Below are 14409 nucleotides of genomic sequence, written 5' to 3' on the forward strand. Positions count from 1 at the left end.
TGAAGTGACTTGCTCAGAAAAATACGGACTATTTAGATTATACCACAGCTCTGTTTTTAGATCATTAGGCTTAGTACAGCTTAGCAATACTGTTGGTATTGATGATGCTGTATGAAACTTGACATAAACACATACAATTATATTACATTTCTTTTTTGATGTCTTACCTATTTTCTCAAGCAAAAGTAAATATTCACATTTAATATAAAACCAGAGTCTTTATAGGATTAAAAGTATCTGTTTTAAAATTTTGGTGGTAATTACACAGATGAACATAATTAAATTAGAACTGTTATGTTTTATTTAACAATAATATTAAGGAATATAGTGAATATAAACTCACACAACTTAAAATAATCGCTTGATATTCGGTTCAAAGCAACTCAGTTATGTTTAAAACTTTATTTCAACTGCACACTTACATGAAGCTTTGCCTTCTGTAGCAGTTAAGAAGGCATACAAAGTATTCACTTTTTTCCTACTGGAGGCCATTATATGATACCAAGAAGTCAGTAAGAGTTTCTTCAGTTTCAGCATCGCTCTTTGCAGTAATTAAGGTCTTCCTGATACTTTCTTTCAAGGTCACAGAGGTGCAAAGTCTCACAATTTGTCTTTGGTCTGATCTGTTTTTACTTAGCAGATGCTCAGTTAGTGATCAGCCAGAAGATATATGGTGCGATGTGTGTTTTTATCCATCTTGTTCCTTCCAAACACAGATAAGAAACTTTTCTTGAAACCTCTTTCTTTAACGGAACTTTTACTGTCTGTCCACTGTTCGGTCTGTAATATTACTAGGAATTGTTTTATGCTGCTGTTCCTTTATACCTAATTTTCCTAGCTGCATTACCGATGTCAGCTTCTCATGCCATCTTTGTGCACCTAATAACTTTTAAAGTTTATTGGCACTCTTTTCCCATTTTCCATTTTTTCTATGGCACATCTTAGGTTAAATTGTTGTATTTAAGCCATCTAGGATTCTTTCTGAGACTTCCCAGTTCACATTTCTCTGCTTCGTTTTTCCCTCAGTCTTGAAAAAGCAGCCTCTATAGGATGCTGTATCTGTGTGTATTTGTGTTACTTGGTGCTATGTCTTCTTTTTACCCATGTTGACGTGCATATAATCTGATAATTGTTATTGGCCCATAGACCGTTACCATTACTAAGTGAGAAATAACCATAAAAATGTAATCTTGGCTTTCCTGTAGAGTGCTGCCTGACACACCTCTCTGCCTCTTCTGGCCTTCCTTGGTAGGCTTTATTTTTTAACACTTGACAATAATTTTTTTTTACTCTTAAAATACATTAGTAGTGCCACTACTTTGCTTTTTTGTTATCAATTAGAATTCATCCTAATGAATGAAAGGCGTTCATGTGGGGAAATGTGAAGTCATGTTTACTTAAGTGTATTGTACTTATTATAGCTCCGTAGCATAAAACACTTAGAAGCTGGCCTGCCAGTACCTATAGGAAAGCTGGGGAGGGACTCTGTCAGGGGCTAGGTACAGTGATAGAACAAAGGGGAGTGGCTTTAAACTAAAAAAAAAAAAAAAGGTAAATTTGGACTATATTAGGAAGAAATTCTTCCCTCAGAGGGTGGTGAGGCCCTGGCACAGGCTGCCCAGAGAAGCTGTGGATGCCCCATCCCTGGAGGTGCTCAAGGCCAGGCTGGATGGGGCTTTGGGCAGCCTGGTGTGGTGGGAGGTGTCCCTGCCCATGGCAGGGGCTGGAACTGGGTGGGCTTTAAGGTCCCTTCCAACCCAAACCATTCTGTGATTCTTCTGTTCTTTGCTTGTATCTTAGGTTCCATCCTTTCATCTGTCAGTCTCTTGTACTCTGAAGCAATAAAAATAACTAATCTTATGTTTTCAAGCAGTGTAATTAAACATCATTCCTGAAGTTTTGAAGTAGGACAAAAGTGCTTTGGTAATGATAAAAAATAATGTTTATCATCTACTTGAAACGAATGATATAATATTACTGTCATATAACATCGGCAAATTAGTATCAATTCAAATAGCATTTTACATGGGCTGGATTTACTTATTCTTTTCTTCTTGTTGCAATATAGCAACAGATATATGACAGTTTCAAATTATTCCCTTTCTTTTTTTTTATCATTGTTTGTTACCACTTCTTAAAAAGTAATTAAGTGAGAATTTATGGATTTTTCTGTGCTCTTTTTCTGATATGGTGACAAAAACCTGATCTAGTGTATGATCTGATTCTGCTGTTTGAAAAGTCTTCTGTAACAGTCTCTGCCTACCTGATCGTAAAAGATACTTATAACATTTTAAGAAGTTTACATCCATTAGGCGAGCGATAGAAACAAACCCTGTGTGTGCCTCCAGTGTGTTGCAGAGCCCATTCTGCTCCACATTACAGGATGTGATTGGCTATCTGAAGGAACACGGACATGATCAGCTATGTCCTGATAAGTGACATATTTGAAGACAATGATTTTCTTTTGATCCTGTACTTAGTCAGCATCTAACAAGCGTGGAAAATATGTTAGGGGTCAATGTCAGATGTTAGATCTACAAAGGTTGAAGTTCTCATTTGGACTGATAGCAGTCTTTTAATTTGGAGAGCTAAGGCTATGTATATTAATGTGTATTGGCTTGTCTTCTAAAAAAGTCATTTTTATTATATAAACATCATAATTTTTACATGCTAGTTATGTTAGTTACTTAGCTTCCAGGAATGTATCAGAAATATTTTGATGATGTGAACATATCTATATATTTTGACAAGCTAGATGTGTGCTATGTACATGTGACTATTTAAACAATATTGTAATGAAACTATATTTTTTTTCTTTTTTATAGATAAAGGTTTAATTGTAAGAAATGGAAGCTAAAGCATTACAAGAAGATAAACTGAAGATGCTTATCATTTTACTAGCATATTTGGTAAGTAATCTTTTTTCCAAGGTGAATGTTGAAAACTATAGCAGACAAGAATGGTTTCCTTTCTTTTACACATTGCTGCTAAGTCTGAAAGTCTTAAATCCATATACACAATTAGATACATAATTTTTCAATTTAAAAGTGAGCTTGGTCAGCTGCTTTTCGTCATTTCTTGCTGCTCCTCACACAATTTAAAAAGAAAAAAAGACTGAACCTCTTCATGAAAGAAGGACTAGACTAGGATAAAAAATGTGAATATGGAGCTGTGGAGGTGATATTTCATTTCAGTGGATATTTGCCATGACAATCTCTTAGTACAATATGCTATGTATATATATAGTTCAGGAGTTTGAAGTGTCCAGCTTATCCATATAACATAGTGTAGTGCACAGTTACATTGCCTTGTAAGTATACTTCAACTCTGACCGGCAGAAACAAGCTCTAGAACTAAGGCTAATTAACCCTTTGTTGCCATCAGAAAGGCTTTGATCTTTCTGTAAAGACAAATATACAAAGTATGAATTCAGAAGCAATTGTGGAGAGCACTCTCTGTGATACAAGCCTGTGGACATTTAATTTAAAATATGGTTGAGAGAGCTGTCAGAGTTTTCTAATGTTCGTAGGTAGGATACCATTGGTTATACTGAGACTTTGCATGGTTTGTATTACTGTTTATAGCATTCCTCATGTCCTTAGTATCTGATTTGGTAATATAAGGTATTTAAACGCCTTTGATGGCAAAAATTGAATTTTCTCGCATTTGGCCCATTAAAATATAGTGATACTGAAATTTAGGATAACCACTCCAAATATTATTAATATTAAGTGACCAAAAGGTTTGACCTTTGAAAATCTCTAAATACTTAGATAATTTTAAACCTTTTCATTTAAATATATTCAATTGTGATAGCGTCATTTTAAAAAAGAAAACGCAAATGAGACACATCAATATAACATCATGACAGTATTTTACTGTTACGTGAATTGTAGCTTCAATAAATGTCCATATGCGTTTTTCTTAGTGTTGAGTAAAGCAAGGAACTTAAACTCATTTTCAAACAACTAAGTGACCTAACTTCCCACAAGTACCAAATATAAGTAGGTCTTCTAAAACTAATAAAATTGTTGGAAATCACAAAGGACCTTTAAAAATCAGGACGTATATCCACATTTGGAGTTAAATGATTAATTTTCATTGCCATGTTTAAAGTTTTTGATGATGCAGAGAATTATTTTTAAGAAACATAATTTATTTTTCAGAGTTGGTATAGGTTTACTTTTTTTTTTTTTTTTTTTTTTTTTTTTTTTTACTTTTAGCTAAGTAAAGTAACTTGTGAGACTGGAGACTGCAGAGAGCAAGAGTTTAGGGACCACACTGGAAACTGTATCCTCTGCAAACAATGTGGACCTGGAATGGAACTTTCAAAGGTAAGCAGATCATGTTTTCTTGACTTTGTTTCCAATAAATGCATTTACATGTGTGTATGTTTTTGATGTTTTAACTTTTGAACCTTCTTCATTTTTTTTCAAGTATAATGTTTTCTGATTCTTTTTATATGAAATCTTCAGTTAAGAAATTATGCCATTAATATAGTAGGCAGTACCATTGCAGTACCTGGATCTAGGCTCTGAAATTAAAATTATTTTTCTAAAGGTGATTAGCATTTTTTCCCCTTTGTAGCACTACAGGAAACTAAGACTAATTAATGTCACTGTGTAGACAAGAGTAAGAAACACGAATTTCAAACTGGTGATTGGTGCAGAACTCTGAAATGTAGAGGGTTGGCTTTTACAATACCTACTTTCAGAATTGTTTAGGAATTCTAGGTGAAAACATCAGTATAAATGATGCTTAAATGTCTTCCATACTGCAACTTGTCTTAACAGAATCGTATGTAATAAAAATAAGCACATGAGCAAGTAAACTCCAAATAGGATTCAAGTGAGATCTGAGACCTGCTTTAAACAGGTGATCTGTGTTTTCAGCAGGTCTGTGATTGCAGCAGTTTGGTGTGTTGGGAAGCTAGTTTCAAGTGAGGCTTGGTTCCTTCATCTTACAACTTTTGAATGCCATAAGTCTAGTCTGCACTGTATGTGTTAAGTTATTAAGAAGGGTGAGGCCAGAAAAATATGAGGCAGTATGTAAAAAACACTTAAGAAGCCTTTGTTAACGTTGTGGAGAAGGAAAGCTTGTTACAGTGAGTTTTAACTATTTTTTTTCTTTTAGAACAACCACATTTCTTCCCAAATAAAATCCCTGTGGAAATTTGGAATTAGCAGTTTTCTTAGGAGTGCAGAAGTGGAGCAATGGAGATGAATGGTGACTGAAGTTATGGACTGGGATTCAGTAGCTCTAGAATGTTAGCTTGGAAAAACTTCCAGCAAAATTACAAGTCTGAATGCAAGTAATGAGGGAGATCTAAGGTGCTTTCAACGTGGAAGAAGTGGATGCTGTGTATAAGCAAGGATAGGAAACAAGACATAGTTGAAACAAGAAATGAAAGAGAGAACAAGAGAGAGGTGAGAAGGAGGACAGAATTAATTTTAGCCTGGGGAAAAGGAGACTTTATTGCTCTCTACAATTACCTTAAAGGAGGCTATAGAGAGGTGGAGATTGGTCTTTTCTCCCAGGTGCCAAGTGACAAGATAAAAGGAAATGGCCTTAAGTTGCACCCCGGGAGGTTTAGGTCAGGAAAAATCTATTCACTGAAAGGGTTGTGAAGTATTGGAGCAGACTGCCCAGGGAAGTGATTGAATCACCATCCCTGGAGGTCTTCAAGAAATGTGTAGATTTGGAACTCAATAGCATGGTTTAGTGGTGGACTTTAGTACTAGGTTAAAGGTTGGACCAGATGATCTTGAATGATTCTATGAACTATGAGTCATGAGGAGGCTGGATGTTTTGGGTGACCACGTGTATCATTCTAGAGGTGTAAAAAAGAGGACACAAGCTGATATTGTGAAAAGTAAGCAGACTTGTCAACCTCATGCATGAGACTCTTGCTTAAGTGTCCATACCTACATCTTGCCAATTGTTAGAGCATGAAACTGGGGGCCAGAGATAATTGCGCTAATCTATGCCTGATAGTACAAGTCATAAAGCAGTACCTCTTCATTTCCATGCAGAAGGGCAAGCTGTGTTTTGTGCTCACACTGATGGTGTAAAAAGGGTGATGAAAGTAGAATTTAGGTTATTATGTAGAGGCAGTGAAATTTAATTTTCAGGGTTGCATTTGTAGGCAAGACTGCTATGTAGATTTAAGGGGGATTTGGAATATTATTTTTGAGTTTTTTAACGTGAAACATCACTACATCTGGTGTGCTTGTTTAAACAACAGGGAAAAAGAAGATTTCAGCTTGCTTTCTTTACATTTCTTACTATATTCAGCTCTGAAAACAGCAGAAGTAATGTATTGTGGTTTGTGGATGGTTTGAAGAGATTTACTTGAAATTATGATGCTTATTAATCAGCAGAGGGTGGCTGTCTTATTGAACAGTGACATGTTTTCCCATCTCTCCACCCTTTGTTGCTTGTGTTCAATGAAATAGTTTCATACTTCAGTGAGGATTGCTTTCTGTGTTAGGCAGTGTTGGTTAAGGTGAAGTCATACAAACAGTACTGTTGAAGTAGTGGTTTGAAGATGACTATTGGTATGGCTGTGCTTTTGTTTGGATGCTTGCTGGCTTGGGGTGGGTGTTTTTGGATTGGTCTTGAATTTGAGGAATGAAAGGTTGGGGATGGGGGGTTAATTCAAAGGCACATTTGTAAATATGGCATTTTATAGCTGCAGTCTTATGAGCATTGATGCAGTGTACTTACCTAAATGCCATGTTGAAAAGAAGCAAGAAACTAATACCTTTAGTAATTACTTGTTTCACTTTTCTTTAATTAAAAGTAAAGTGCTATAATAGGAAGGTTATAGTTTGCAGTAATACACTATTCAAATTATGTTTTTATTGTAACTGTTTTTGTTTATAGTCTGATAGTTCTGATTCTTAGGACTAGTTTCTCTGAAAACATGAACGCTTAATTGGATTTCAATGTGTAAGCAATTACTTCTCCTGGATATGAACAAGCTTCCACATACTATTATTTTTTGCCACCACATTGCAATAATAACTAAAATAATTAAACAGGGTTTGCTCAAACCTAAATGTGAATGGAAGCATAATTTCCTTTAGAAATAGATGTACAGTTTTTAGTGAATCTTAGCAAGAGATGTTGTCCTGTGGTTGTTACTGAAGTTCAGCCTTGCTGAACTACAGCTCGAAAGAACAATTTAAAGTCAAAGGTCAGAATGCAAAGGGGAAAAGGGGTTTAATGATATACTTGAAGTAATTTGCAGCACAGGGTAGGGGGAGTGTTTGCTTGGGTTTTGGTATATGAGAAAGTGATCGTATAATTATGCTGGACTTTAATAACAGTTTCTTGGTAGTTATCAAAAATGTCTGCTGTTCTCCTTTCAAATATTGACTGCTGGTATTTAAAAGTCTTACAGATAAAAGTAGATACACTGTTGTGTGAGCATAATATACATCTAAGTATATAGTAAAACAGTCTTATCAGTGTGTTTTTTATCTGAGTTTTGTTTTCCCAAAGTGTTTGAAGTGATTGACTGACAGGTTCCAGATTGATGCCATGCCTTAACAAATACATTACTACAGAATTGATCAGCAACCAGTTTATTGCTTAGGTACACACATGCACATACTTCCTTACTTCTGCCTTTGTAAAACTGAGAATGTAATGTTAGAGAAATCAATATTAATGGGCTGATTTATCACCTAATTGTGATGTCTGTTTTATTTTTAAACTTCACAGATTTTTTATTAAGGATTTATAAAACTTGGTAAAGTCAGCAGGCAATAGTTGTCCCTCCACTTAAGTGGAAGTACAGTGACAACTAACACAGGACTTGTAAATGTTTTGTAATGCCAGCTGCACAAGTGACTTAAGGTATGGTTAAAACCTAATCAAGTCAGGTCCTGGATGGCTGTCCAGTCTGTTTCCAGGTCATCAGGTATGCTCAGGTGTAACAGATTTCCAATAACAATATGGGTAAGTGTGCAGGGCAAGATTACTCTTGTGCACGATGAGTGTATATGTACATACATGTCTACATTTATATGTGTGTATACATACACTTGTTACAACTATTAAATCCAGTTACTTTTTGTTACGGTATATAAGCGTTTCAAAATCCCTTTTTGAAGAACAAAATCCTGTTGTCTTAATTTTTTACATAGGACACTCTTACAGAAATCAGCTTGCCCATTGTACTGCAGGAAAGTTTTATTGAATAGTGCTTAATTTTAGCTGCAAACTAGTGCTCAGTCTGTTGGATTGACATTCCTGTCTGCACATATAAACAACTTCAGACACACTTATATTGTGTTAGTTAAAAGTTTACAAAGTTAAAAGTTAAAGTTGAAAGTTAGGTTAAAAGTTGAAAAATAAATCAAATGAATGTTTTAAAAGTAATTGTTCCTTAAAATAAGAAAAAATAGCATACCTTCAACTTTTCCTTTCTGACTGCTTATCGACTGTTAGAACTGATCTAACAGGAGCACGTCAGGAATTACCATAACTTAGAACTAAAATCCATTGATCACTTCGGTTAATTGTATTTTTATAAAGTACTTGTAACATATTACAATCATGGGAAAGCTGTTACTGTACCAGTTATTTACCATTGTTGGGGAAGAGAATGAAAACATCAGCTTTTTTTCCCTTCATTCTGTTTACTTCTATTTGTTGATTTTAAAAATCAATGTATCCTTTTCTTTCCTTAGAAATGTGGGATGTTTATGAAGCCTTAAAACCACTGAAATATCTTGCTTTTGAGTGTTGTTTTTTTTTTTTTTTTTTCATAAGGGTACTTTCTTCTGGAGAGGGAGGCTAAAATGATTGTATTAATTCACTTCATGTGGCTTTGCATTATTTCATTTTTCATTCATTTAGTAGAAAATAAAGCTTCATACGGTTACACAAGTGGTTGAATATCTTTTGTTCTTTAAGTGGCTTCAAACTGCCAGAGTCTTTTTCATCCTATCTTACCAGTAATTTGTCTCTGTAGAAATCAAACCTTATACATGACACAAATTTATGGAAGTCACATCTAGCACAGAAACAAACTGGAGTAGTTTTGGCTGCTGTAAGGCACAACCAGTTCCTGAAAACTTTCCCATACAGAACTGAGAGGTTTGAGTCCTTCCAGTCTTTTCACTAGAATTTGTTTGTACAAATGTTCTCAATCTCTTTGTAGCTCTTATGATTTTTATTTATATTTTTTAATTTTCATATGAAAAAGCAATCTGTGTCTCAGCTTCATCAAGCTTATGTTGCAACTCAGAACTTCAAGTGGAATTCTGGATTGTTTTGTCAGCAGATGACACCCGAGCCTGTAGTTCAGAAGCACTGAACTGACAGTTGTGCCAGCAGTAAGTCCATTCTGCAGCGCATTGCCTGGCCATGCAGTTGTGCCAACGCAGCAGCTTGTTAAGGTGTACTAGAAAACAGATCATTGAACCGATCACTTTTAACCCGGATCGGTCTCATGATCAGATTATCATACAGCCCAGCCTCATAATCAGTTGTGTCAGTACAGATCAGGAAGGACAGTGTACGACGAGGAAGAAAAAGAAGAGATGAAAGGGAGAGAATGCCTTAAGCCAGCATTGTCACCACATGCATGATGATAAGTACTGTCACCAGGAGATTGTTGCCTATGGGGATGGAGGCACCTCGAGGTGATTCTTTGCATCGTACGTTGCTTCCTTGTGCCAGAAATGTGATGAAGGTAAAGGATACCTGCTTCACAGCTCAGAAAAGGAATTATGAATTAAGCAGAAAGGTACTATTTGAAGCTACTCATGAATGTCACAGTCCTCACAAAGAAAATGTGGCAGTGTGCTGTATCTGATGTTGTCCCAGTGGTGTTACTGAGAGCAGCTGCTGCTGTGCTCAGCAGTGACTGTAACTTGAAAGCAAGAGGGCTCCTTGTGAAGAAGCCTGCCTTATCTCAGCACAGCGGAGGCTAACACGTGTTTCAGGGTCAATCTGCTGGAAGCTGGAGCAGCTGCGTGCAGTAGGCATGTCAAATCTTACTGAGCATGAAACTTTTCTGACACTTTGCCACAGGAGCCAGATCTTGCATTTGCAGCACGCTGTTGCAGCCTGTCCTGCTCTGTGACTTCTGTTGACAGACACAGCTGATTACTGGAGTCTAGATGAGGCATATCGGCAGCCCTAAGGTACTTCTAGAAGCCAAAACTGTGCACTATTTAACAAGGCCATGAAAAGTGTCTTAACTGGAATGTTTTTTTTGTGAGAATATCCAAGTATTTGTGTAATCATGATGGTCTAAGTGGAGCTCCTCAGTACTGTGCAGTCTAAGGACTCTTGTAGGTTGAGAATAATCAGTGGAACTAGAAACAAACTGTATAAAGTACTGACAGATTGCAATCTTAATGATGCCTGAAAGAATTTTTAAATGAAATTAGAGGTTATTTTAGTTGAAAGAATGTTTCAAATCTAATTTACTGTTAATTTACTTTCTATGCTGCATTCAACTTTTAAGGAAAAAACATACCACTTAGTTCCATTACCCTTTATAGTCAGTCTGCTGTGATTCTGTTCCTTCTGAGTCAGTGTCTGGGCAGTGTATACTGAAAGAAAATGTTTAAAGCTGCCAATGTAGTATTTTAAGAAATGCTTGGATTGTATGCATTTAATCTTTTTTAGCCTGAAACCAAGTTTTGAGTTGAGTTAGTTTACTACAGATGCCTAGGAGGCCTTGAGCAGTAATCTCACTTGTTACCTTAGTAAAACCTACTTCTGAACGAAGTTGTTCTGGGGATACACATTTTAAAGATAATGAGATATCAAGGTACTGTGATAGTGAAATCTGTATAATATAATCCATATATTATAATCCATATCCATCAGTTATAATCCATATAATAGAAGTGCCTTTGAATTTTGAGGTTTTTTTAGTTTTATTGCAATTTTCTAGATTAATTTTTCATTCGAAAGAGAAATTTTTCATTAATATTACTGGTAGCAATGATGGTAGCATTGCAAAGGGAAATAGGAAGAATGGGCTAAGTGTTCTTCAGAGCATGCTTCACAAAAAGATATATAGTTTATATTTTCCTGCTCTTATTTCTGGCATGAAAACTGCTTATTTATTTTTTTGAAATCTGGCTAATGGAGATTATAAGTTTCTCTTCTGCAGTCTTGAGGTGAAGTGCCACAGGAGATCAGCACTTTTTTCAAAACCTGAGTGTGACGGTAGGAGGGATGAGGAGAGAACTGAACAGCTCCCAAATCATCCACCGTATAACTTGACAACTTTGTAAATAGAGCACTAAGAAGACTGATGCACATCAGTTTTGCACATGTACTGATAAAAGAAGAACAGTCAATTGTTTCTATCTTTGCTGGACTACTAAATTATAAAGCCCCAAAATTCAAAGGGTTTGAATCCATCATCTAAATAATATCCTTCAATTTGGGGAATGCGGTTAATTATGGGTACAGATCCGTTTGAAGTTCTGCTGGGTTTACAAGCTTAAATATTTATTTGCACCTGCCAGACAGTTAACTACCTCAAATATTATGTGAAGATAAAACTCACATACATAAGGTTACAGTTCTTTTGGATTACATCTGCAGAATTCCCAGCAAAGACCTGGGTGTTATCTTTGACAAGGCTGGAGATGGTAAATTCCTTGGGCAGAGGACTTCTTTATATTGCATCCCCCATTTTACTGCTTTAATAGTAAACCACTCTGCATTACAAAAGACCACTAAGATGTGGCCATATATCCAGCTATAGCAAAGGAGATCTGTTAGAGCTAGAAACAGCTTACTCAAGCTTGAGTAGTTTGGGTGAATGAGTTAAAAAGCATTTAACTTTATTTCCTGGTGTTTGCTTGGTTTTAATCAGAAACTTCAAAGGTAGTCTGGAAAGGAAAACTTATAATTAAGTTAATTCAAGCCTTATATTTGAAAATTTCTAGGACTTGGGAGGGACTGTTTCCAAGGGATTTATCAAAAGATCCGAATACACGAAGTTTGAGCTATATTACATAGCATATAACATTACTATTTGGATGAAAGTTTATAGAGCAGCCACTTAAAAAAAAAAAAAAAAAAGTAAGGAATAATGAGATTCAATAAAAAAGTTCATATACTTAATTTTTTTTTAAAAAGGCATAACAGAAGTTAGTCTGGTTCCAGTCTTCAGTGGTAAGCATGAACCTTCATGTAAGGCCCTGCAATTATGTGGATGAAATTGTGTAAAACTGAACAACAGCGTAAGACATTTTTAGACAACATAAAATAGAACTGCTAGAACCACACCGTTGTTTTGACATTGGTTCCTAACAGAAACCAGGAAGATTGGAATAATACGGTAGGAAAATGCTGAGTGGCTGATGTCAATTAAAAATAATTTGAAGTATTTGTGTTGCCATTTGCATACCAGCTTTATTAGGGGCAGTTATCTCCCAGGAGGAGCACACAGCACAGTATATAAAAGTTTAATATGCTTTTCTTGTTCACTAACTGCAGGGACTTGTTGGTTTCCTTCTTAATATGAATAATAGTCAATAGCAAGAAATTACATTTCAGCTTAAAAAAAACGCTACAAGTTAAAATTTATTTCTAAGTTTTGCTCCAATATGTGCTATTCAGTTCATGGGTCTAGAGATGAAGGAACAGGAGAGTTGGACTTGATGATCCTTAAGGGTCCCTTCCAACTCAGGATATTCTATGATTCTATGACTTTTTAATGTCTATTTGCAGTTGTTTTCTTAGAATTGCTAATTATCTGTGTACTTGAGTATTTATTCTCCTTCAGAGGATAGTAAATATATATTTTCTAACATAAAAAAATAGCAAATTCTTAGTTTGTCTAGTAAAATGCATCTCAAGAAGTTGCTTATTTCTGATACTTTATCATATATCTGAGGCACTAAAAGCATATTGGCTGAATCCAGCACAGCTTGTTTCATAGATGGTTTCTCAAGGCAATGCCTTGGAGAATCCAGAAAACATTTGTCAAGTACAAACAAAACCTTTTACAGCAGCAGGTTTGCTTAGGTGGGTGATTTTGAGGGGGAAAAAAATATTTGCATGCATGGAACTTGGATGTGTTGTGAAGGAAGCTAGTGTAAACCTTTTAAGTTGCCCCAGTTGAAGAATTCTTGCAGATTTTCCCTTGGGAAGACACCCTGTACTTACACTATATCAGCATGTGGTAGAAAGAGGTCCTTGTGTTGTCTTTCCCACCTACTCCCTTCCCAAGAAGGCCTTCCCAGCAACTTGACAGATTCCTGTTAACATGATGTGATGTGTCCCTAATGCCTCCAGTTTAAGTACGGCTAAAAATTAATAGGGTATTCGAATGAGAAAAGTATGTAACAGCTCCTAGTAACCTGATATCTCTTTCTAAAAAAAGAAAAGTGACAAAAATTAAATTAATCGATAGCTCTTGATAATCAGTTTGCAGAATCCAATCCCTCAAACTCCTGGGGACTGTTGGATACAGTGGTATCTTTGCAGCCTGTCAGTTGTACTAGGTGCCCTTTTGCAAATGAATGGAAAGAATTTAAAATAATTAAATCTAGGGATAAATAACCAACCATAACAGTATTACTTCTATAGTAAAATAGCATGCATCCCTCTGATTCCTAGAGCTATTACACTTTGCCAACAGGTTAAGAGCTGTTAGAACTGAAGCGGCTTGATTTTCTGAAATTCCTAGTGGCTCAGCAACATCTCATGCCCAGTGGATGGTCATTAACCATCTCTGTTTTATTTGGTAACAGAAATTCTAAGCCTTTGAAGATCAGTACACTCTATTTGGCAATTAACTTTATTCACCTTAGCTATGAACCTTAATATCAAAGTGCTTCTTTGCTGTATTTGTAACTGAGTAAGTGCCTTTATACTTCACTTGTCCCAGTTTCTGCACTTTCACATGACTGACCTAATTAAAAAACAGACAGCTCAATAATTCTACCATAAGCTAGTAATAATGAAACTGTGGGAGTCCTCGAAGCCCTTTATCATTCAAATACACAGTGGTTTCTTGAATAAAGTGGATGACTAAGTATTACTTATAGAAGTAAGGGAGATTATTAGCAGTGGAAGACACATTTGAACTTGCTGAAAGGATGGCTTTTGTCTCTAGAAAGACCTACTCTCAGTAATAATTATGCTAGGTCTTCATTTTATCCCAGCATTCTCTTCTTGTTCGCGCTCTCAGTGACTGAATAGCTTGCTGTTGCTTGTTAATCCCTACAGGAATGCGGCTTTGGATATGGGGAGGATGCACAGTGCATGACATGCAGGCCAAACAGATTCAAGGAAGACTGGGGCTTTCAGAAGTGCAAGCCTTGTCTGGATTGTGCGCTAGTTAACCGGTTTCAGAAGGCCAACTGTTCTGCCACCAGCAATGCACTATGCGGAGACTGTTTACCCGGGTAAGGCCAT

At 36.0% G+C, this 14409-nt stretch overlaps 1 protein-coding gene across 5 annotated transcripts in view; it reads left to right on the forward strand.

Moving 5' to 3' along the window:
• TNFRSF19 (TNF receptor superfamily member 19) overlaps window positions 1-14409 on the forward strand; it is a 63649-nt gene that overhangs the window by 9920 nt on the left and 39320 nt on the right. For 4 of the 5 annotated variants that reach the window (XM_068671691.1, XM_068671681.1, XM_068671709.1 and 1 more), the window contains 3 exons: window positions 2826-2909; window positions 4224-4334; window positions 14221-14399. In XM_068671691.1, the coding sequence (XP_068527792.1) occupies window positions 2847-2909; window positions 4224-4334; window positions 14221-14399 (353 nt within the window). In that variant the 5' untranslated portion in view covers window positions 2826-2846. Of the gene's footprint in view, window positions 1-2825; window positions 2910-4223; window positions 4335-10022; window positions 10161-14220; window positions 14400-14409 lie in introns of those variants that run through there. The other variant, XM_068671712.1, reaches the window with a different exon arrangement.

The sequence above is a fragment of the Anas acuta genome, chromosome 1 (assembly GCF_963932015.1).
Source record: "Anas acuta chromosome 1, bAnaAcu1.1, whole genome shotgun sequence".
Taxonomy (NCBI): Eukaryota; Metazoa; Chordata; class Aves; order Anseriformes; family Anatidae; genus Anas; species Anas acuta.